Source organism: Tauraco erythrolophus, chromosome 17, assembly GCF_009769465.1.
Source record: "Tauraco erythrolophus isolate bTauEry1 chromosome 17, bTauEry1.pri, whole genome shotgun sequence".
NCBI lineage: Eukaryota > Metazoa > Chordata > Aves > Musophagiformes > Musophagidae > Tauraco > Tauraco erythrolophus.
Window position 1 is genome coordinate 17,556,258 of NC_141481.1, and position 22,045 is coordinate 17,578,302.

General features: G+C 50.7%; 1 protein-coding gene across 1 annotated transcript in view; it reads right to left on the reverse strand.

Annotated features, from left to right (window-relative positions):
- Positions 1–22,045, reverse strand: part of RAB11FIP3 (RAB11 family interacting protein 3) — a 74,307-nt gene that overhangs the window by 39,763 nt on the left and 12,499 nt on the right. The window contains exon 2 of the mRNA XM_086621940.1: positions 14,459–14,552. Within this exon, the coding sequence (XP_086478066.1) occupies positions 14,459–14,552 (94 nt within the window). The remainder of the gene's footprint in view (positions 1–14,458; positions 14,553–22,045) is intronic.

The following is a 22,045-nucleotide window of genomic DNA, read 5'->3' on the forward strand; positions in this document are numbered from 1 at the left end:
GCACACGGTGAGCACAAATGCTCAAATTCCCACCACTCTTCCCCCTTCGACCTCAGAGCCAAATCCCAGCTGACACCCTGCCCTCTCTCACATCCCCTTCCCCACACCTTAAAGCATATTGTCATCTCTTACACCCACCCCTGATATCACCAGACCTCTTTCATTCCTCCTCTTTGAGACGACGGGGTCAGCACACTTGGAGTCACCTCTTTCCAATGCTGCTCAAAATCACTGCTTCTGCCCAGAGCTGCAGATGTCATCGGGAATTGCCTCTTGTCCTCACACCTGGCTCTCCGTGATCAGCTTCTCCTGTGCTCTCAGCTCTACCCATCACTCCCACCACTCATCCCGTTACCTCCACGCACAGCCAAAATCCTCAAAGCTAAAAAAATCAGCCTCCAAGAGACCCCCCCAGGGAGCCTGACCACCCGACAATCTCCCTGCAAAGAGGCTATAAGCTACATGCGAGGTCTTTTTCCCAAATTAATTGCACTATTTTATTTGACCGGAATACGTGGGCAGAGTACCAGGCACCTGGATAAAGCTGTAGTTCAATTATTGCAGCAGCGCTGTTTTACCAGGGTGATGTGGCTGATGTAGAATTCACAGACGTAGCTGTGACCAGCAAGACCACCCATGTGTACTACACCATCCAGTGAAGCTAAGGTGATTCTGAAAGAAGGAAAAAAAGATGCAAAAAGCAAATTAAGTCTACTATGAGGCACCTGCAGCAGCATCCCTTTGACACCTTTTCTATCCCTGCCCTGAAGCTTCCTGTTGTCCAGCATCTGCTCATGCAAACTCCCCTGAGATCAGCTTCTGAGCTCGTCTCACTGTCCACACCGCTCACTTGGGAGATGGAAATCCGCTTTTGATGAGGACCACCCCTGTCCGAACACATCCGCGTGCTCTCCCACCGATGGAGTGTTCGCTCTCGTCCTTTTACACCAACGGCAAGCCAAGGGCAACCTCGATCCAGTATCCATCAAGCCTCCAGAGCCACTGGGCAACTCCGAGGAGCCAACAGCTGCGCGGAGATTTCTCCTGGACGTACGGCATCCATGCAGCTAGGGAAGGAGGTCCTGGGCTCTCTGTGAGGCTGAACACGTGCTGAGCTCTTGCAGCAGCCAGAGACACATCCTTCGCCGTCTCGCCGTGCCGACAGGAGAATCACTGTGCTTCAAAAGGGCTCAGACGTGCAGGAGTAACCTGGGCTTTTCAAGAAACACAGAGCGTAGATCTACAGGAACAGAAGTCCCAGGGTACACAAAGCTCCTGAAATAAGTTCTAAAAACTGCTTTCGGACGACAGGATTTCAGTGAAAAGGCACCTTGAGTGAAGAGCTGTGGGTACAGCAGTGACACACAGGTCAGAAACAGAGCCAGTTTTATCAGCTTCATATAGGGGCGACCTAGAAAAACAGAGTCTCTCGGAAGTATTGAAGTCATCTGCCAACACACGCTGCACGTCCTGCTGCAAGTCAGAGCCACAAACTCACAGCGAGTCCAACAGTGTGGATTACGTGCAGCTAACAGACCTGCATTATTCCACGCAGGAATAAGGCTAGGAACCTGCATGGATGGCACGAACCCAAAGAGACCCAAAAAAAAAGGCAAGACCAAGTTCTGGTTGGCTCAAAAGAGGACAGCTGATACAAACCGAACTCCCTTACTGGGCACGCTGCTTGAAAACAGGGTGGCAAAGAGACACACAGCCAAGTATTAAAAAATTACAGGCACTTAGGAGCATCTTGCGTCCAGGGCAAAGGGACAGAAGGGAAGCCACTGTCCAGAATTCCCAGAGGCAGCTCAGGGTCTTGTGCCTTCACTGAAGCTCAAGCACCCACGTGGTGGTGGCTCCTGCAGGATAAAGCTAGCGCCAGTCCACCCACCCACCCTTCCGCTTTCCGTAAGTGATCCAGGAGCACGTATATAACCTGATGCTCATGTACAAAGGGGTAGCACTGATCACAGCTGGCAAGAGCAGCTTTCCACTGTCTCGCTTTCCCTGTAGCTCAACCTGCTGGCTCTTCCAGAGATGAGACAACAGGCCAGGAGCACTTAAAGACTCTCATTTTACAACCAAAAATTACACGAACAGAATAACCAAGCGGCAAGCTCAGCTCCCAAGGAGGCAGTGTCAGAATCCAGGTTGCTTACACAACCCTCATCCGAGCTCCTCTCGCCTAACGCGCTTTAGCAATCCTTCCTTTCCTCAACATCATTGCTCACGGATTGGTACTTATCACATATTCCTTCTGATCCTCTCCATACAGCGCAGGCCCTCCAGCTCTGGTTAGACATACCATCTAAAGACGTAATAAAAAGAATTAACTTTGTGGTACCCAAGCACTTTGGAAGCATAAACGTAGCTGCCTACACTTCATCTCAGAGACCAGGTGAGCGCTGCTGCCTCCGTCGCTGCGAGGGACCAGAGACAGGAAGCCACCACTAACACGTGGAATTTGGTATTAACATATGGGTCCTTGTTTTTAATTCTCAGCAATTTGAGCTGTCTTCTCAGTGTGTGCTGCTCATCAAGACCAGCTTAAATTCCTCCAGACTTGTGTCAGCCTGGAACAAAGGCTCGCTGCTGGAGGTGTGGAAAACGAGGAGCACGCTTGCGGCCACCAGCAAGTGGTTCGGAGTCACTTTGTGACGTACCAGCAGAACAGGCCAAGAGACTGAGCCTCCAAAACAGCACAAGCTGCCCTGGTGAGACCGTCTCCTGATGTTCTCCATCTCCTTCACTCCAGCTTCTACTTTCAACAACTCTGTATTTCAGGAAATGAAGCTGGATCTCGCAGCCAACAGCTTTATTCTCTGTTCTGTGAGGAGACTGAGGCAGGACCACCTGAAAGAGTGCGTGCAACTATGCAAACACCACAAGATCCTAATTAACTGCCCAGAGCACATTCAATGTAGATGCAACCTTTGGGACATCCAGTGGCTGGTCTCTTGTCAACCATTTGAGTACACTGAAGTAGAAGCTCTTCTAGATGCTCCACAACCAGCCTGATTCAGGCAGGACACGCAGAAGACAAGTGGCACCTCTTAGATAAAATGGACCTACCAGCATAATAAAAGCGAAGAGAGCTCTGGCTCAGGAGCCCAGATGCACCACAGCTTTTGAGGTACCAGGTAATAATAGGCAAAACCAAACCTGGTTCTCAGCCCACTCAGAGGCCTCTCACGCCAGCAGCTGGATGGCACCGTCCTACCACAAAGCACTTCAGCCTTCCACACTGGCTCCAGCTCAAAGCTCCCACATGGAGAAATCAAGGTAACAGCTAAAACCAGCTCAATCCTCCCCAGCTCAGCTTCCAATCCTGTGCCTGAGAAACGCTTGCAATGTCCTTACCTTCAAGCACAGCTAAACGTCATCATGGATGCAACGTCTGCGTGAACTTAGGCACAGTTGGCCTGCAGAAGAACCCGTGGCCTGGATGTTGGCGTTAAAAGAAGTCCTTTCAACACCTACAGCACTTGCAAATCATGACACGCTGACATTAACATCTGTCATTCAGCACCTGAAGGTCTTACTTGCCATTTCTGGCCCGCTGCTAGCCAGCCCACAAGCTGAGGACAACTAACACAACGCTGATGCTAAAAGCCTTTTCAAAGCAATCACCAAGCGCCAGCGAGTGATTTGGATCCGAACCACCCACCTGCCTTTGGGCAAGACGTGGATCTACGGGTGAAGTGCAAGGCTGGCCGACAACTGTACGGACACCTTCTGTACTTCTGACACCTTCTGGCTTCCACAGAGAAGCAGCAAAGCCAGTAGTTAAAACTAAACACGGTTATTTATAAAGTGGGCAAGTCTGAGATGGGAGGCTAGGTCCCCACCAGAACTCAGGCTGAGTTTGGGAGGAAAACTGGGGAAATAAAATACATGAGAGAAGAAACATTAAACTACACCCGCAGGGAAAATTCTTCCCAATGTGGCATTTCGCAGTTCTGAGCCACCTCTTAGAAGTGACAGCTGCACTGCTCAAAATTGTCCTGTCCGTTACAGTGAGCGTTAAGCAGCCAGTTTGTCCTCCTGCTGCTGGCCAGAGCAGAGCCGTTTGGAGCTCGTGTCCCCCAAAGTCCCTTGAAAGTTATGCAGGTTAAAAGGAAAATGCTCCTTAAGGCTCCCATGATTGAATACCCTGCCCTTTTTCTCCCCACAACTATCAACATTGCCAAAAAATCCCTTCTGAAACAACCCAAACTATCCCACGCATCACTGAAGAAGAGGGAAGTTGTACTTTCTGAAGCACTTTTGCTCAAATTGGCTTCTATAAAACAAAACATCACCCAGAGAAAAACAAAGCAAGGGAGGAGGGTGCTATAAGCTTGGGTTTTAATCCTTTTTCCAGTGTAAGATTCCCCAAAGCAAGGAGGACAATGTCAGAGACATCGCACAGGCTGACGGCCCTTCCTGCGTTACCGAGCCGACGCAAACGAGCAAGTGACTTCATGCAGCACTCGGCAACCACAAACTACACAACACGGACGCCAGCGGGGACCATCAGTGCTTCACTCAGAGCTAGTTTAATTACCAGGGAAACAAATTTCTCAATAAACCTCATTTGGACAGATTTCAAAGGTTTTGGTAATATTTTGTCGGCTGAAAGAGAATCCACCACCGTTATTTGTGCCTGACCACTCTCTGGCAGGTGCAAGGAGGGCAGCTGAGGAACACGACTGTTGGAAGCATTAGACCCTTTCAATCCAGAGTACGAGATCTCAAGAAGGGAACCAGGGGGCTGAGAGGTTACAAATATGATGTTGTCCAATTCCTATTGCCTCAACAAGAGCGTTTTTATTAGAAGTTGTTGCATTCTCTCCGCTGATCTGTCTATACGTATTGACTGCATTGACGAAATTACATGCAAACCAAAACAGGCTTCAAAAACAAGCAAGTGGAGAAGCGATGGGAGAACTTGAGTCGTTGACCCAGCACAGCTCTGCTCTCAAAGTCGCAAGAGCAGCACGGGAGCAAAGCTGCTGCCGTGCACACGCTGGGCTGCAATGGGTGACAGTAGACCATCACTGCCGTCCTGTGAATCGCTGATCGTCAAATTCAGCGCTGGTCACCTCGTTAGCAGGAGTGTCTCCTATCTGAAGGAGAAATAAGCTGCCCAGTGGCTCAACAGATCTACAGGAGCAGTCAGACTGTATGCACTTGGAAAACATGATCATCAAGGAGAAAGATGTCCAAGGGACACACACCATGACCCGGGAGGAGACATGGCTCGGTACAGGCAGAACAGGATGGAGATGGAGAGCAGTGGTTAGTCAGAATAGCAGGAAAAGGTTGGTCTCAATGCAGGGGACACGCTGCCCACCAGAGCCAGCCTGCCCACCGTTCACCATCACCCAACCCAGCCGCTCAGCAATTAGGAGCCGTTTCCCAGCAAAGCCACATCACACTCAGCCTCTCCCCGAGAGTGAGATCAGGAAACCCTCAGAAGAAAGAAGCTTTTGCCACATCAACCTGTCAAGGCGTCACAAGGGTGTACTCATGGCACAGTCACAAGCCTCCACGCTGTGACAGAGCAGAGCGGGGCTCTCGGAGGAGCAGAAGTCGTACGTGAGTAATTATCCCTTCATTAGTAACAGCAGATTGATGTGATTCCTAATGAGAAATGGTCTGACAGCTCTGGCTTGCTTGCTGATGCAGAGGCAGGATGATGGGCTACTCGCTTTCCTCTACCTAAGCCCAAGAAGCCAACCCTACCTGATGTCTGGCCAGACATTTGTGGTGAGGATGGAGGAGACGTTCCCCAGCTTCCTGGGTTGAGCCGAGCATTAATAATCCCTCACTCCAGAGCTAACATCCAAACCTGAGAAATCAAAACAGGCAGGGCCGAAACCATCGCCGCCACCACCACCCATCTGGAGCCACCAGCCCAGCCCAGCCTCCTCCCACGCTCCCCAAACTGCACAGCCTGGCCCAGGCTCCCTAAAGTGTTAGCAGCAACAGGCGTGGAGCAAAACAACATGCTCCCGACACAGAAAATAAAACACACGATGGAGAAACACTGAGACAGCAGATAGAAAATAGCCCTTTCTCATCATCCAACACAAGTTGCCTTTGTTTTCTTTTTAGTCATCGCCTCTGTAGAAGAGAGCGTGTGAAGACTCGCTCTGAGGCTCTAACAAAACCCTGCTCTCTCTTTTTATACTGATCATCTCCCAAGAAAACAGGTAGCCCCTACAGTGCTGCTTCTCCTCCTTTTTCAGCAAAACTAGTTTTCTTTTAGGTGTTGAACTTCAGCCTTTCATTTGCAATTTACACTCACCCCAGCTTGCCTCTATCAGGCTCGGGCTATGGTCTGAGCAGCCACCACAAGTTTCTTTCACTGACACTTCACGAGGAGACAGTGGAATCCCTGGTCAGCCCCTCCACTCTGTGATTTGCAAGAAATGTCTCCTCTGAAGACAGGCTGAGAGAGTTGGGGCTGTTCAGCCTGGAGAAGACAAGGCCCCAGGGAGACCTTCCAGCAGCCTTCCAGTGCCTAAAGGGGCTACAAGAAAGCTGGAGAGGGGCTTTGGACAAGGGTGTGTAGTGACAGGACATGGGGCAATGGCTTTAAACGAGATCTCGATGAGATCTAAGGAAGAAATTTTTTACAGTGAGGGTGATGAGGCACTGGACCAGGTTGCCCAGAGAGGCTGTGGCTGCCCCATCCCTGGCAGTGTTCAAGGCCAGGCTGGATGAGGCTTTGAGCAACTTGGTGTGGTGGAAGGTGTCCCTGCCCATGGCAGGGGGGTTGAAACGAGATGGTCTTGAAGGTCCCTTCCAACCCAAGCCATTCTGTGACTATGAAATCCGACTAACCAGTGACGCTTTCCCCACACGAGGAACTGTGTGCAAGTGGTGTTGCCGCGGGCAGCAGTTAATCCCAGCTCCGCTGCTCGTGGCGGCAGCTTTGCCCTGAACCACACTTCCCTCGGACCGCCTGTGTATTTTGGACCTGCAGCCTCTTAACTCTCCGTGCCGGGATGCAGCAAGATTTCTCTGGCATATGCCTCAAAAAACATTCATAAAGAAAGAATTCTCAAAATGGGAGAGGCGCTGGTGCCAATCTCCCGTTCCCTGGGATCCCGAGGGCGGCTCAGCCTTAGCGGCAGTTTTATGGCAGCACGTTTGAGCAACTCCCCGCCCTTCTCATCCCAGAGCTGCGAGGAGCCCTACGGACACAGCTTCCACAACACTTTCCGCGCTTCTCCGGAAAGTAGGTCAATGCAGCATGTCATCTGCCAGGCTGGTTTTGGGAAGACACGTTCCCTGCTCGGGCCCGGTGCGCATGGAGCAGGCCAGCCTCGGCCCTGACGTAACCCTTCACCCCGCTGCCAAGTCACAAAAATGAATAAAACCCATTGTTTACGTCAATTAAGAGAAATGCAAACCACAAAAAGCCATGATGAGCCAGAAGTGCCCCCCCTGCTCCATCAGCATCCGAGTTCTTTCCGTAGCACATCATAGCAGAAATAAATAGGGATTTAAAGGACCTGGAGGGCAACGTGGGCTGCGCGGTTCTGCTCACCGCTGCTCCAAAGCTTGGCAGTGGGACAGGTTTTGCAGCTGAGGAGCATCTCCTCGCTCCATCTCCTCGCTCCCCACCGCTCCTGCTCTGCAGGGGAGGGAGCAGTTACCCACACTCATCCAAAGCTCCCTGCTCACGCCAACGCGGGGAAAGGCTGCAGCCAGAGCTAACCTTGCTGAATCCTGGCAGCTGCACGGCCGGAGATAAACAGTTCTGCAGGTGGTGTTTTTTATTCTTGGTTTTGCTTTTAAGCAGTAAAATATCCTTCCTCCTAGTTGAACCTAGTTGGAGTTATCTTTTCCAGCGCAAAAGTATTCCGAAATAGAGGACAAGCGTGTGCATTGGGAGTGCCATGTGCTGACCTCCCATCTCTCCACTGCTATCAAGGAGGAAAGCAGAGCTGCCCCCTGTCCCACGCTGGCTGCGGGCGAGCCAAGAAGCATCCTCGCCTTCCTTCCAGCCTCCTCGCCTTCCTTCCAGCCTCCTCGCCTTCCTTCCAGCCTCCTCGCCTTCCTTCCAGCCAGCAACAGGCTCCACAGCAGCAAGGCAGGAGTCATGGTGGGGTACAAGCAGCTGTTAAAAATAAGCATGGAGAACCAAGCAAAGGTAGGTGCCCAAGTAGTATGGCTGTCCCCTTGTTCCAAGAGGTGACAACAAAGGATTTGGCAACAGGCATCCAAGGAGGTGTCCCCTTTGAGGCTGGGCTAGCAGCTGCACACGCTGTGCAGCATTTTGGGGCTCCTGGGAGCAGGAGACTGACTTTTCTTCTCTGAAGACAGAGTGATGTGGGCTGGAGGAAGAGCAAACACCCCAGTGCCACCTGCCCTGAGGCCTTCTCCTGCATCCTCCCCTCCCCTACAATGGTCTCTTGGGATGAAAGTTGGGCTGCACTCACACCTGACCAGTTCTTCAGCTGTTTGTGCCATCATGCAGAAGACTCCTGTCCCAGCCTGTCCCCCCAACACCCTGAGCACCAGCCTTTCACAGGAGGGTGCCTCTGTGCCTCCGCAGACACCCCTGATCCCCTCCTCTCATGGATGCCTCTGCAGAGGAGGGACAGACAGAGACCCCAGGCCACTCTGACCACAGGTACCACCAAAGCAGCTCACCTCTACCATAGACCAACACATACACTCCCAATTCCCCATCCTCCACGAGCGGGGAAGAGTTACTTAGACTCGACGTATTTTCACAGACAAGTGTTTAAGCACCACTATTTCAAGAGAAAAACCAAGTTCTGTGCTTCCAAGAAAGGCTGGGCTGCTTCCATCCCAAGCAGAAGGGGTCACAAGTGATGAGCACATGGACTCCAAATTAACGAGCACAGTAATGGTGCTACGAGCATCCCTCTGCACTACAGGGACGAGCAGAACCCTGAGCTACAAAGAACAGCACTACAAAGAAAAGCAGGGGATTTTTTTTTTTCAAAGTATACATATAAATTTTAAAGTGATATTTAAATCTTCATTCCTTTCAGAGGCAGAATTAACACTCGTCTTCATAGACTACTTATCCCAACAAGCAGTACATACATACATATATATATATATGCACCAGAGCACAGCAAGATGCGATGCAAAAAAAATGCAGAAGACATAATCAGAGCAATTTTGATTTTATTCTCGCTCATGAATCAATCTTGATTTCCCATTCACGGCAGCCCCCGTTCCCTGAATGACAGCTGTACACAAAGAGGCATCTGTCCTACCTTCAGCCATCAAACGAGCTGTCTCCCTAATCGGAGGTGGTTTAGGCAGGGTTAGGAGCAGGCAGGATCAGCGGGAAAGTCTTCACTGCAGCACTGCTGCGTGAATAAAGAGATCAGCAGATCTGATGAGAACGTAGGAAGTGCTCATACCAGTGCCAGATACTCACCGAGTTTAGTCAAACGTGGACACAAGCCCTCCTTCCATCTGCTAAGCTTCAGTGAAGACTTTCCTTTTCAAAACCAAATGTCTTGAATATTAAATTGGGCCTGGGTAACCCCACTGAGAAAGCGTGCTTAGATGTCAGCAGTAGCCTGTTGCAAACACCACCGTATTTCCAGCATCAGGCTGGAAGACAGACCACTGAAGACGCACGAAAACACACCCTCAGAGGTAATTACTGGATTGGGAACGTTAAGCTTTGGCTTCTGGAATCATCCCTGTGCAAGGAAAGCTTTCGTTTTGCATAGCGAAAGCCATCTGCAATGCAGATCCTACAGAAGGAGGAAAAAAAAAAAAATACACCAACACACAAACCAACTGGTGCTTTCCCTTACCAGACGAAGTGAGATATCCAACACCTTTGAATGCTCCGTGGAACCAGAGCGGATCCGTGTCACCGGGGCAGCAGCCAGCCTGGCTCTCCAGGAATTAATTCAGAGCCACCGCGCGCTATCGAGCGGACTCCTACAAGCGCTGGAGTGGCTCACGGGCACCCAGAGCCGTGATCCCAGAGATGTCACCTAGGCAAGATCAGATCCAGAGGCATCTCCAAGACGTCGGATCAGCCAGTAGCTGGTGCAGCCGCGGGAGCAGGGTACATCGCTGCTTCCCTGGCAGCGAGGCTGCAGGGCACAAAGAGTGGGCAACGCAGGGATCCAGGGATTGTTACTCAGCCCTGGTTTTGAGCACCGGTGTGCAGTTCCGTCTCTTGGCTCGAAGCTTTTCAGATGTAATGCTCACAGCCTTCATCCAGGGGGAGGGCTGGATATGTGCTTTTCTTTCAGGAAATTCCCAAATTGGTTGGTGCGCTCCTGGTAGCTGAATGCCATTTTGGGATGTGAAATGCCACCTGGAGAAACTGCAGCCTCTGCTCCAAGGATTGGAAAACCCACTGAAATCCTCCCAGAGCTGCTCTCGGGAACAGAGTGACGGAGCCCCACAGAGACTCCGACCGACTCGACTTCACGCTGCTGCCAGTTCCAATTAGCAACAGCACAGCGCTTTTTCCACAGGCTCTTTGCCAAAGCCCTGCCCGCCAGCCAGCCCTTTATTTGCTGCCCACCACCCTGCCCTGTGCCTGTCCCAGCCCTGCCTTGCTCCCCAGCTCCGCGCTTTTCCCTTCCAGCCTGTCGTTTGGAAACCTCTCAGACGCCTTTGGTGAGCTCGACGCGCTCCTCCTGCTGAACGCCTCTTATCCAACCCCGCAGGGGTATCTGCGCTGAGCTGGGCATGATGGTTGACTCCTGAAAACGAGCTCCCCCCCCCGAAGCTGGCACTGCCAAGGGTCTCCCCCAGTCCTGCCCTCCACTCGCTCCTGCCAGCAGCCCGCCATCCCAGCAAACAGCGACTCGGTTATAGCTTCCAGGTTTGGGTGTTGGCTCCAGAGCTGTATTTTCCATCTTCCCAAATCCAAAGAGCTGCTCTTTTTTTTTTTTTTTTTCCTTCCCAAATTCTTCAACTAAAAAGATTTGACTGTTTCCATCCTGGGGCCCTCCCCTGAGCTCCCGAACACATCCATTTCTCAGTGGAGCACCGTCTGCTCTCGAGGCACAGGGGCCCCTTTGTTCAGGGACCAGAAGCCAAGGCAGAAGGGATGGACGAGGCTGCGAGCTCCAGGAACACACCTTCCCCTGCCTGACACAGAGCTTATTTGAACGGACACCACCAGCAACCCCACAGAGCCCATCCCCAGGAGGCTTTTTTCAGTTTGGGATTTTTTATTTTTTCGGAAGACGAGATGTTACAGATGTTTCAGTTCAGAGCACGTGTGTGAATTACGCTACTTGTTCATGACTGCTTTTGAATTCAAGTAAGAGCATTGATCTGCTACAAAGAGGAGATGCTAAACGTGTCCTACGGGATGCTGAGAGGCCTCTGTAGAAAAAAAACAGGTGTCTGAAGCTTAAGAGGTTTTTAAATATCCTGACAAAGAAAGGAATCTGCTTGTGAGGACAATCCTTGTTGTTTGTTTGCATTCAGCTGTGGCTGATTCTCCCTATTTCGTGTTTGCCCACCAGCAGTTCCTGCACCCAACACGCAGCAGATTAGAGTTGCTCCTTGATCCAGGCACCTTGGCTTCAAACTACAGACACCATCTCACTATCCACCACCCCACGCTCAGCTCCTTGCCGTACAGACAGAGAGCTTACTCCTGCTCTGAGTTTTGCAGGGACACAGCGGGGTGCGAGGAGCTGAACCTGTCCCAGCAGTGTCTCTGAGCCTGGCCGCCCGTGCCCGAGGCTGGGCAGTCCCCCACGGTCCCCGTGCCAGCCCGCTCCTGAGGAACGCTCAGAGCTGGGCCCGAGAAGTGAGCCCAACCACCCCAGAGCCACAGGTTCACCATCTCCTGCAGAGGTGAGACCCCAGGGGCCCTCCAGACTCCATCACCAACACAGCACTCTAATGGCAATCATACATACGTGCAGCAGGCATAGACAGATATAGATAGATACACACAACGACCACATTTTCATCTTCAGTCTTCTCTTGGGAAGAGCAGAAGATAAGGCAGCCACAACAGGCTAAAGACTCTCGTTACAGCCTCAATTCCAGCTTCTGCAGCGTGCGAGTCACTTCGCTCTGTCCCCACCCCACCAACGTTACCTGGCCAGACAGAAGGTTGCAGCAGCAGAGCTCAGAGCTGTTTCATGGCAGTGGAGAGGTGCCATCGTGGCTTTCACTGCTGTCTGGGTGGTTAAATGAGGCTTTGCTCCGCTCTGAAGGCAGAGGCAGCTTCAAGGAGTCCTAGATGGGCATGTTCCTCAGCCAGTGGGAACACACCTCGGACAGCTGGCGCCGGGACAGCACCGAGGAGTTCTGTGCCGTCCCTGGATGCAAAGGCCAACTGAACACGAAAGCGGCTGCAAGGAAAGCAGCTGACTCGGCGAGTTTTGTAACTGCACCTTCCGTTTGCCAAGCCAGACCATAAGAGCTCGAGTAAAATCGCTGTTACTCTCCTACAGAGAATCTCCAAGGAGGGAAGAGAGGGAAAGAAAAGCCGAGCATGTTCTGAAATGAACCCTTACCTACATTAAGCTTTACACTGAAAGAGGGGAGGCTTCAATTAGATCTAAGGAAGAAATTTTTTTTACACTGAGGGTGGTGAGGCACTGGCATAGGTTGCCCAGAGAAGTTGTGGCTGCCCCATCCCTGGAAGTGTTCAAGGCCAGGTTGGATGAGGCTTTGAGCAACCTGGGGTAGTAGAAGGTGTCCCTGCCCATGGCAGGGGGACTGGAACTGGATGGTCTTGAAGGTCCCTTCCAACCCAAACCATTCCACGATTCTATGATTAAGACAGACACTGCAAGGTAGAAGCTCACAACAGGATTCAGACTGACCAAAGAACTACAGAGTACCAGGAAACGCAACAGAATTATCTCTGGCCCAGCTAATTAACAAAACCTTGTTAAAAGGGACACCCAGCAGCAAGCATAACCTCTTCTTTCTTTACAAAGGGATGATCGATACTGACTGTCTCAACAGCAGCAGCAAACCCTCAAGATCGCTTCAACGTGCGCAACCACTCAGCTGGTGAGACGCAAAGAAACTCTCTCTGTACCCTGTCCGGGGTTTCTTTTATAACCATTTAACGCCATGTGACGTTAGAGAGCTCTGCCCTTCTTAACCACGGTAATAAATACATATCAATCGCTTTCAGGTTTAATAAATCGAGATCCTAAAAGCTTTGTCTGGATCTGCTTTTTCCATTCAACTAATACAACACGATACCAGGGCAATGAATTATTGAAGAGAAATACGAGCCAGAGCTTTCACAAACACGCTCGACTCCAACAGCAATTTATTGCAAATTAATAGCCAGCTGCATCTCTTCCTGCATCACAAGCACTGGGAATCAGCTGCACTGTCAGGCTACACCAGCCACGAAAACTTTGGAGCTGCCATAAAACACTGCAATCCTGAGCACAAATAAGCCTGGGAGCAGGAGGAGGATGGACAACCGACAGAAAAACCGAAGTCGCTTCTACTTTAAGGGTTTTCTACTCATGGAACAACACGGTTTGTACAGGAATAATGGGTCTTTTCACATCTTTGCTCAAAAGCGCGCTCAGTGTGCGGGGCTGACAACACGGTGCGTGCCCATCGCTGCGTGAAAGCAACGCTGGCGTTGGAGAGGAGTGCTGCTGTGAACAGGATTGATTAACGTGCAGGTAGGATAATTCATATTTGCACATTTCGAGTTACACCTGCTCAGCAGGAGGCTTCCAATACTTTTCACACCCTGCCCTTAACAGCACGCGTGCCCCACAACGACCCTTCAACTCTCACATTAGAGATGAATCCCAAACTGAAAAAACACCATCTTTTCTTCAGCAAAGAAGTTCAAACACTGTCCAGCCAGAAAGATATTTCCCATTTCTCCAAGTTATTGCTCTGGAAGTAACTCACAACAAGCCCACCAGCAGCAACGTGGGGATTGTCACAGGCCTGTTTTGGGGTCTGTTTAAAGATTACCTACCTGTCAGTGAGTTCAAAGCTCTTGTTTAATGCTCTGCTTATTAGAAACCATCTGAGCATGTTGATCCTCCAAACAGTTGGAACAAAGACAAATGCACTAGTGCCCAGCGTTTGGCAGGTGTTACGCTCTGCACAGACAGACAGACATCTCCAGCAGCACGTCAGCCAAGAGGTGCTCCTCCGTCAGAGCAGCAGACCCTCCACCAAACCACAGGTGAGGGCAGACACCAAACCAGAAGGGATGGCTCAATGGCTTTTCTGTTTCCAAGGTATGTTTAGGAAGGAACTTTCCTGATAAAGAGGAAAACGTGCAACTGCCACCACAACTGCTGCACCACCTCTTTCAACTCTGTTATTAACTGCACCCAAACTCTCCCACTTGCCCTCCACCAACGGAGTAGCGACTTTTCAAACCCAACTTCTTTTTACCAAGTGATTTCTCAGCTCAGTGAACCTCTGTGGCACTAAATTCAGTGCCTCCTTGTCCTCCCTCGCGGCGCAGCACCACACTCACCTCCATTTTTGATAGCTCTGATCCCCCGATGGAAATCTTCGAAGCTGATGACTCCAAGTCCGCTTGGATCGAGGTACTTCGTTAGGTCCTTTACCTGCAACCACAAAAGCAGCGTTAGTCACCGAGCCCTTTGGGGACGTAGCATCTTCCATCAGAGAAACACCTGGTAACAAATTTTTCCTCCTTACAAGTAAAAGATTTCAGCTAATAGTGAAATTCTTCAATTGACACCAAGCTGTAGCTGTTCTCCTTGAAGGGAGCATAAGTAATCAGTACAGAAGGGTTAATGAGTACCTGGCTGGTGCTGAAACTATTGCTTAGCTTGAAACATAGGTTAGGGCAGTGTTCCTTGCAATGCAGTCCTCCTCTGCCAAGAATTTGTTTATTTTTATAGTTTTTTAAGAGGTCCTGTCTTAATTGGGAAAACTCAGTAATAGGCTGCCCAGTAGGAAGGCCCAATTAAGAGGATTCGGTGATAATGAACTGTTCTACGCTACAAATTTAGGCCATATAATTGAAACATTTTCACAATTAGACAATGCCCGAGGGGGGAGGAATCACGTCAGCCAGCGAGGATTAGGATGCGGGTGCTGGAGCGGGAACACCCATGGAGCAAGGGATGCTTGCGAGACCTGGCGAGGGTGATCCAGGTGCTACGGCTGGAGGGCAAAACCGAAGTCATGGTCCCAACAAAGCCTTTGGAAAGGTGCATTTGGTTCCTTCCTTCCAGGCTGCCACGACCCTGCCCTTCAGAAAACCCTTTACACCATTGATGCTACTCAAGCTGAGACAATCAGACACTTTTTTGCTTTAAACATTTTAAGATACATTGAGGCACCTTCACCTATTTTAGAGCCACATCCTTCAGCTCAGAAACAAGCCCAGGAGGATTCCAAAGAGGGAATTGCACAATTAACTCCATACTCAAGAGCTGCCCACACCGCTGCCCTCGCCCTGCCAAGCACATCGACCTCTCCTCCTCCTCCTCCTCCGCACTGGAGGAAGCCTTCAGACAGTCTGCAGCGCTGGATTTGTGCAGCTCTCATGAACACAACCAGTTGCCTTTTGACTCACTCGGGCAATCTCTGAGTTTCAGGGGAAAAAAAGATGGCAAATCACCAAACCTCTCCTGCCAGGGAAGGAAACTTGGTATCTAAAAGGAGATTTAACATCTAAGGAGGAGGACAACCCAGCCCAGCCGTGGTGCTCAGAGCTGCCTGACTCATTACACATCAGCGGGGCATTTGTTTGCTTTCTTTTTGTTTTTCTTAAATCCAGGTTTGTGTTTATACATTTGTGACATGCTCAGAGCTGCTCACTCGCACATCCACGTGGTTTCCAACATGTTTAGGGGAGGCAGGAGAAGTCTCTGCCTTGGACATCCCACCTCCCCAGCACGGAGGAAACCACAGGGCTGGGACCACAAAAAAAACACCCACAAAAAACCACCCAAAACCCTCAGCTGTGCCTCTCCAGAGCTGCCACAAGAGAAACCCCCAAGGGCTGGCATGGCACGGGCTTGCCCGCCTGCCAGCTTAATCCATCACAAATGGGGAGAAGATAAACACAAGCATCTTTTTCCAGTTTTCTGGGGAATTTTTTTGGTAGACAGATAACAAAAGCACTGAACTCACATGGCATGCATTGACTTGGATGAGTCAGGCTTCTTGTACGTTAAACATTTTAGACTAATATAGTCTAAATAATTTAGACTTGTATTTTAGACTAATAAAAACAACTCTCAGGAATGTGTCGGTTCCAGTTAACGCATCTGGCAGCTCTTTGGAGTTCAGAAGCTGTAGCTTAATTCGTTATCTGTGTATACAGACAACAGAAATGCAAATGACTTAATCAGACCTGATAAGCCTGTAAGTGATTATCGGGATGCACTCTGAAGTATAGTTTCTGTAAAGATCCAGCCACGATGCCGCAGGGATGCGCGGGCAGGGCTGCTCCCGGTGTGCCGGCAGCTTCTCAGGAGAGACACCAGAGGGGACATCGCTGCCCAGTCCCTTCAGTGCCCATGAGGGTCTGAACCTGCTTGCAGCACCTCTGGGGCTGCAAGTTCCAGAGCCTCACTCCATGCTCCAGTACAGGAGCACCTTTTTGTTTTTTAGACTCTTACGCACCTATTTTCTGCTGTTTCATCAACTGCTTCCCAGTTCTACCTCCGAAAGACACGGTGAGGTGCAAGTGTGATGCCCCTGGCCCATAGTCTCCTCCCTGAGGGGTCCCACCCTCCCCTTGCAAGGCAGCTATTCCAGCCCCTTGGCCATTTTAAGTGTGTTTCCTGCACCCTCTCCAGCCCCTCCAACTTTTTTGGCGATAAAGGCCAGAACCGTACACGCTATTCGAGACAGGACATACATTGAGACCTTGAACAATGCCAAACAGAGCTTTTTGGCATTACTCCGAGACCCCCCCTCCCCAGGCCCACCAGTTCACACCTGGGCTGTCACAGCCCCGAGTCACCTGCATCAAGAACAGCCAACGACAGCTCCGGCATCTCACTCCTGGGTTGTAACTGTCTGTTTTCTCCATTTCTTCGTTTTGATGACTAGGCTAAAAACCCTACCTTATTAGGACAGTCAGAAAAAAACTCCCAAGCTTTATGGCTCAAGCTGGTTTAGATTAGCAGATCTTAGCAGTCCTGAAGTCACAGATTTGTTGCTTTCAGCTGAAAACTAATCTGCAAGAGCGGAGCAGTTAACAGCGCACTCCTATTAGCACAAAAGCAAAAGTTACCACCCTACCAAACTCCAGCGTTGAGCTAAACATGGGCAGATACAAACCACAATCACCAGGAGGTTCCTTCTTTTGGCCAGCAAAAAATATTCAAAAGAAAGGTTTTGCTTAATGTGTGTGTTTGTGGCTGGTTATAAACTCTTCTAGAAGAAGAGTGAGCAGCTAGAAACGCAGAGCATTAGAGAGCCAAAGAGGATGACGTGGTGTAAATAGCTGATGTAAATCCTGGTGGAAAGTGAGAGGTTTAAAGTACTTTAAGTCAATCTACCTTAAGCTGAGCACAGACACGAGCCCGCAGACGCAGAACCAGGGGTGAGAAGGGCCAAACGGATCCCGCTCACCCCTGTGCCAGGGACACGGGACAGCCTGGACTGGAGCTGGAACGAGCTCCTGGCACAAGTCCGTAAGGGATTTCTCCTGGCAAGGGGCATGGAGAGAGAAGCAGACTGGAGAGGAGGAAGGAAGTCATCTACCATCTCGACGGCAGAGCAAGACCTACTCATTGCACTAACCACGCTACCGCATCATTTTCTGCGTTGAAGAGCTCTGCAGGCAGGCAGGGGGTTTCGCCTTCCAAAACCAAGATCTGCTGCCAGCCAACACCCAACAACCCCCCACCACCACGCCATCCCGCTGTACCGCCCCTCACCAGCATCCCCCACCACCTGGAGCACAAGAGGAGCTTCCTCGCTTCGCGGCGGTGAAATCAAGTCCACCGAGCGAATTCGAGCCCCAGTTGAGCCAACGGGGACAACTCCGAATTCAAGTGAACATGAAGGTTTGGCAGCCACACAACCAAAGCTGTGCAGGGAGGTGAGAGGTTCCCCAGCTGTGAGTGGTCCTGTTAAGCAGGCTGGAGGAAAAGGAAAAGGATGCTCCATGCCTTTTCTCTTTACTTTTATTGATGCTCCGTGTCTGCACCACGTAGCAGATGGATTCAGCAGAACGAAATATCCACTGTGCCTGTTTTAAATGTTGATTTCGGAAGGAAGAGAGGGCTGCGCTGGCCAGCTGACACCCTCCCCGTAACCCCTCAGCCTGCCAGAAGTTTTCCTTCATATTCTGGCGGAGACTGGGACTAAATCAGCTTCCAAAAAGAAATTCTTTTGAGGGGTGAAATGAGGATGGGAGATTTCCCATGGCCACAACAGTCAGGCACCCCAAAAAGAAGAGCCAGCAGAGCTCAGCCCCTATGACCGTATGGTATCTCATATGGACGATGCTTCCAGCCCAACCACAACTAGAGCCACCTCTTACCCTCCACACCACATAAACCAGTTATTTGATGATTCCATAGCAGGAGTAATATGGCAGCATTTCAGTACTGCTTTACCCTTCCCAGCAAATCCAAAGGAGACAAAGAGGGAGACTCACTACTGACATATTCCTGCTGTGATACCCCCAAATACTGGAGGCAGGCCAGCGAGCAGGCTACAGCTCCCACCAAGACCTTGTGCACCTGCAGCCTCACACATGCTGCAATAAGCAAAGACAGATGCTTTTGCCTTGAAGTTGCTCCCTCCTTTCTTTGGAAAGGATTCCACATGTGGTCTCAGCCTTCCGAGAAACAGGACAAGTGCCAAGGTAAGTCATGGGAAACTGGGTGAGAGTGAAGATCTATTCTGCTGAACAGATGACTTCTACTCGCAGGCCCCCAAAGGGACTGACCACATGGATTACGTGCAAAAAGAACCTAGAGAGCTGTTAGAGAACCTAGAAAGCTGTTAGAAAGACACCTGCTCAGATAAAGAACAACGTGTCGGAGACCTACCAAGAGTCTGGTTGAACTGAGCACCTGGCTCAGCGTATTTTGGCCACTTGAGCAACCAACAGGGACAGACCAGCCCATCCAGGAAAAAAAAGTACACAAAACCAGTAAGCCCAGATGCTTACTGCTGGCTGGGACTTGATTTTAGCCCAAAACATCAGACGAACTGTTAACACAACCACCAGAGGAAGACCTTCGTTGGGGAACTCATTGCTGAACTTCGGCGTGACGGCAGCAGCAGCTACCTGGGAGCAGTTCAGAGCACGTTTGCATTTCACTAAGAAAAACTATTTCTACAGCGAGGAAGAGGTTTAGCCTCCAAAGCGAGCACTGAAGCACTCGGACTGGAGCTTTGAAAGCGACAGCTCAGGGCGAGGGTGGGTTGGGTACCCCCACCCCAGGCAGGCGTCCCAGAAACGTGGATGCAGTGGGCAGAGAAAACACCAGGCTGCACGTGTACATCCTGGCCACCTCCGGTTACCGGCCCCTCCGCCGCTGGCTGCCAGGCTCCGTGCACATGCCAGTGGGCTGCAAGGCTGGACCAGGGCAGGGACAGACCATCCCACTGCACGGCTCACGAGGAGCAGAGCTCTGCTACAGAGGGGTGAAACAGGAACAGGGAGACTTTGAGCCCCTGCCACCTACACAGCCCCCTCCCACAAACCCACACCACTCCCGTGCACTTCTTACCACCACCTCTTCCCAAACTATATACCAACAGGAAATTTTTCCTCTCCTCAATGGAATATTAGAGGAGATGAAGAGGTTTGAGGACCTTGCCCTTGGCCCTTCCCCTCCAGAAGAAAGGGAACCTTTGCAGCCCACTTTAATCCCAGAGCAAGGCAGGACCAGCTAAGGAAGCATCATCTGTGCTACACGAGCTTCAGCATCAGCTTCCAAAGGGCCAAGTTTCCAGCTGGTGCCTTTGAGGGAAGGCTAAGGAAGGAAAGCAGCCCACCCTTCGGTGGGCGACGACCCCCCGTACGCACAAGGGGAAGCGAGTAACTGCAGCCTTTCACCATCTCTGTTAACAGGCCAGAAAGGTTTCCAAAACATTTACGTAGCTGTTAAAATAAACACAAAATAAAACTTTGCCTTTAATCCAACGCTGAGCTTTCCCTATCAGCCTCTACTTTTCTCTTGCCTCCAGCTGGACCACGCTCCCCTCTGCTGCCAGCACACTCCACTGCTTGGATCTCTGCCCAGCTTGGTGCAAGGCTCCATGCTACGTTAAGCGTACCCAAAGCCTGCCTTTATCTTCTGTTTGGCCTTACAAAAATTAAAAAAAGGCTATTCAAACCACTTCTCATCCTAAATCTTTGGATTGCCGCACAGCCTGGTTTACAAGGACCCGTTTGCAGACACCAGTGTGCAGCAGCACGGAGTTTGCCAGAAAGGAGGGTCTCAAGGAAGGACCACGCATGGGATGGCAGGAGCAGACCCCCGCCAGCTTCCTCCATCCCTTTACGATCTAGGGAGTTTCAAGCAAAACAGAGGACCAAAAATGTCCTAAAATCCAGTGGGTCTTGGAGCTTTAAACAGAGGAAAATCATTTACATTTGAATAACCAGGTCCAAGAACAGTTCTAGGTACACAGGGGCTCACAAAACCTGTTTGGCTGAGACAGGACATGAAAATCCAGACATGTCTTGCGTAGCTCTGACTACCCTCTTCTGTTTGCAAGAAGCCCAAATCTGCTCCGAGCACCTTTTATCTTCAGGCAGAAAAAACAGTAGTTAAGTCACACAATCCCTGAACTCAGGCAGAGCGAAAGTCCAGTGCCACATTGGCATAACTGCCAACCGGGGGATTTTTAGCTGGCAATACTCTAAAGTACAGGAGAGGGCTCACACCAGATGCTCTCCTCTTACTTTTCACCAGATCTTTGGCCAGAAGTGGTACACAGGAGTTCAACAGAGCAAGCACATACAAAAATCTCTCATGGTGATGCAGAGGTGGATGCAGCATCTCTACCCCCTGCGTTGGGCATGAGCCAACGTACTCATCTGTTTGCAAAAATCAATCCACTTCTCAAAGCTAAACCCACCCTTTCAAGAACAAAAAAAAAAGAAGAACCATAGTTTTAAATTCCAATTACAGAAGTCAGAGTAGTTGTTTCTTTTAATCTCTGGGAAACGTGCAAACATGCTGGAACTGCTGACCCTCTTGCAGCCAAACCCCGGAGCAGCCGTGCGACTTGCCAAAGACACGGCTGTCCCTGCACGGCCATTCCCTTCGGATCGTAGAGCCGCCACATCAATGGGTTGCGACGCCATCAGCTGAAACGAACTGATCCCTCTTAATGCAGCATTTGTCTGGGCTAAGACCACATCCACCCACCCCCCCCGTGCCGTGCTGGGTGCTGAGAGAGCATTAACACGCCGACAACGGGAGCCTAACTCAATGTTGCTTCACGCGACGTGTTTCCCACACTGCTGCTGTGGTCTGATCCACGGCTGCAGGGATCCCGACGCCAGGAACATCCTTTCCAGCACTTCACTTATGCAGCTTCAACAAAGTAAACAAGCAGGCTGGGTGGAAGGCGGGTAACTTGGGATTGCGCTGGCTCCAGTGAGGCTTATAGGAACTGACTCAGTAATTCGTTAAAGGATCTGGCACTACAGAAAGCAGGCAGAACCCCAGAGCAGGTTTCTATTCTGCTGCAATTACACCTAATTAACTAACCTTTAAAATACCCCCAGGGGGGCAGATCTCATTACAGGGAGAAGCAATGGTCAATTGTGAGTAAGCAGGGCAAGAGCTGCATTATTTATTTCGCAAGTGCCGGCACTTATCCAGGGCTGCTGCGAGCGTGTTGCTCTCTGAGCCTTTTCAGAAGCTCCAGGAGATCAGCAGGTACATCGTGTCTCGTTCACCATAAGCAACACTCAGTGAAGATGCTTTCTGCAACGTGCACCCCGGATCTCGCACCCACATCAGCTCACCTGTCCTCACTGTCGCTTCAGCCCCAGCGGCGTCTTTGAAACGAACTGAGCAAGTTCTCCAACAGGAACAAGCTCCCCTTCTCTCCTACACTCCCAAGACCATGATATCCTCACCATTTAACACATCCA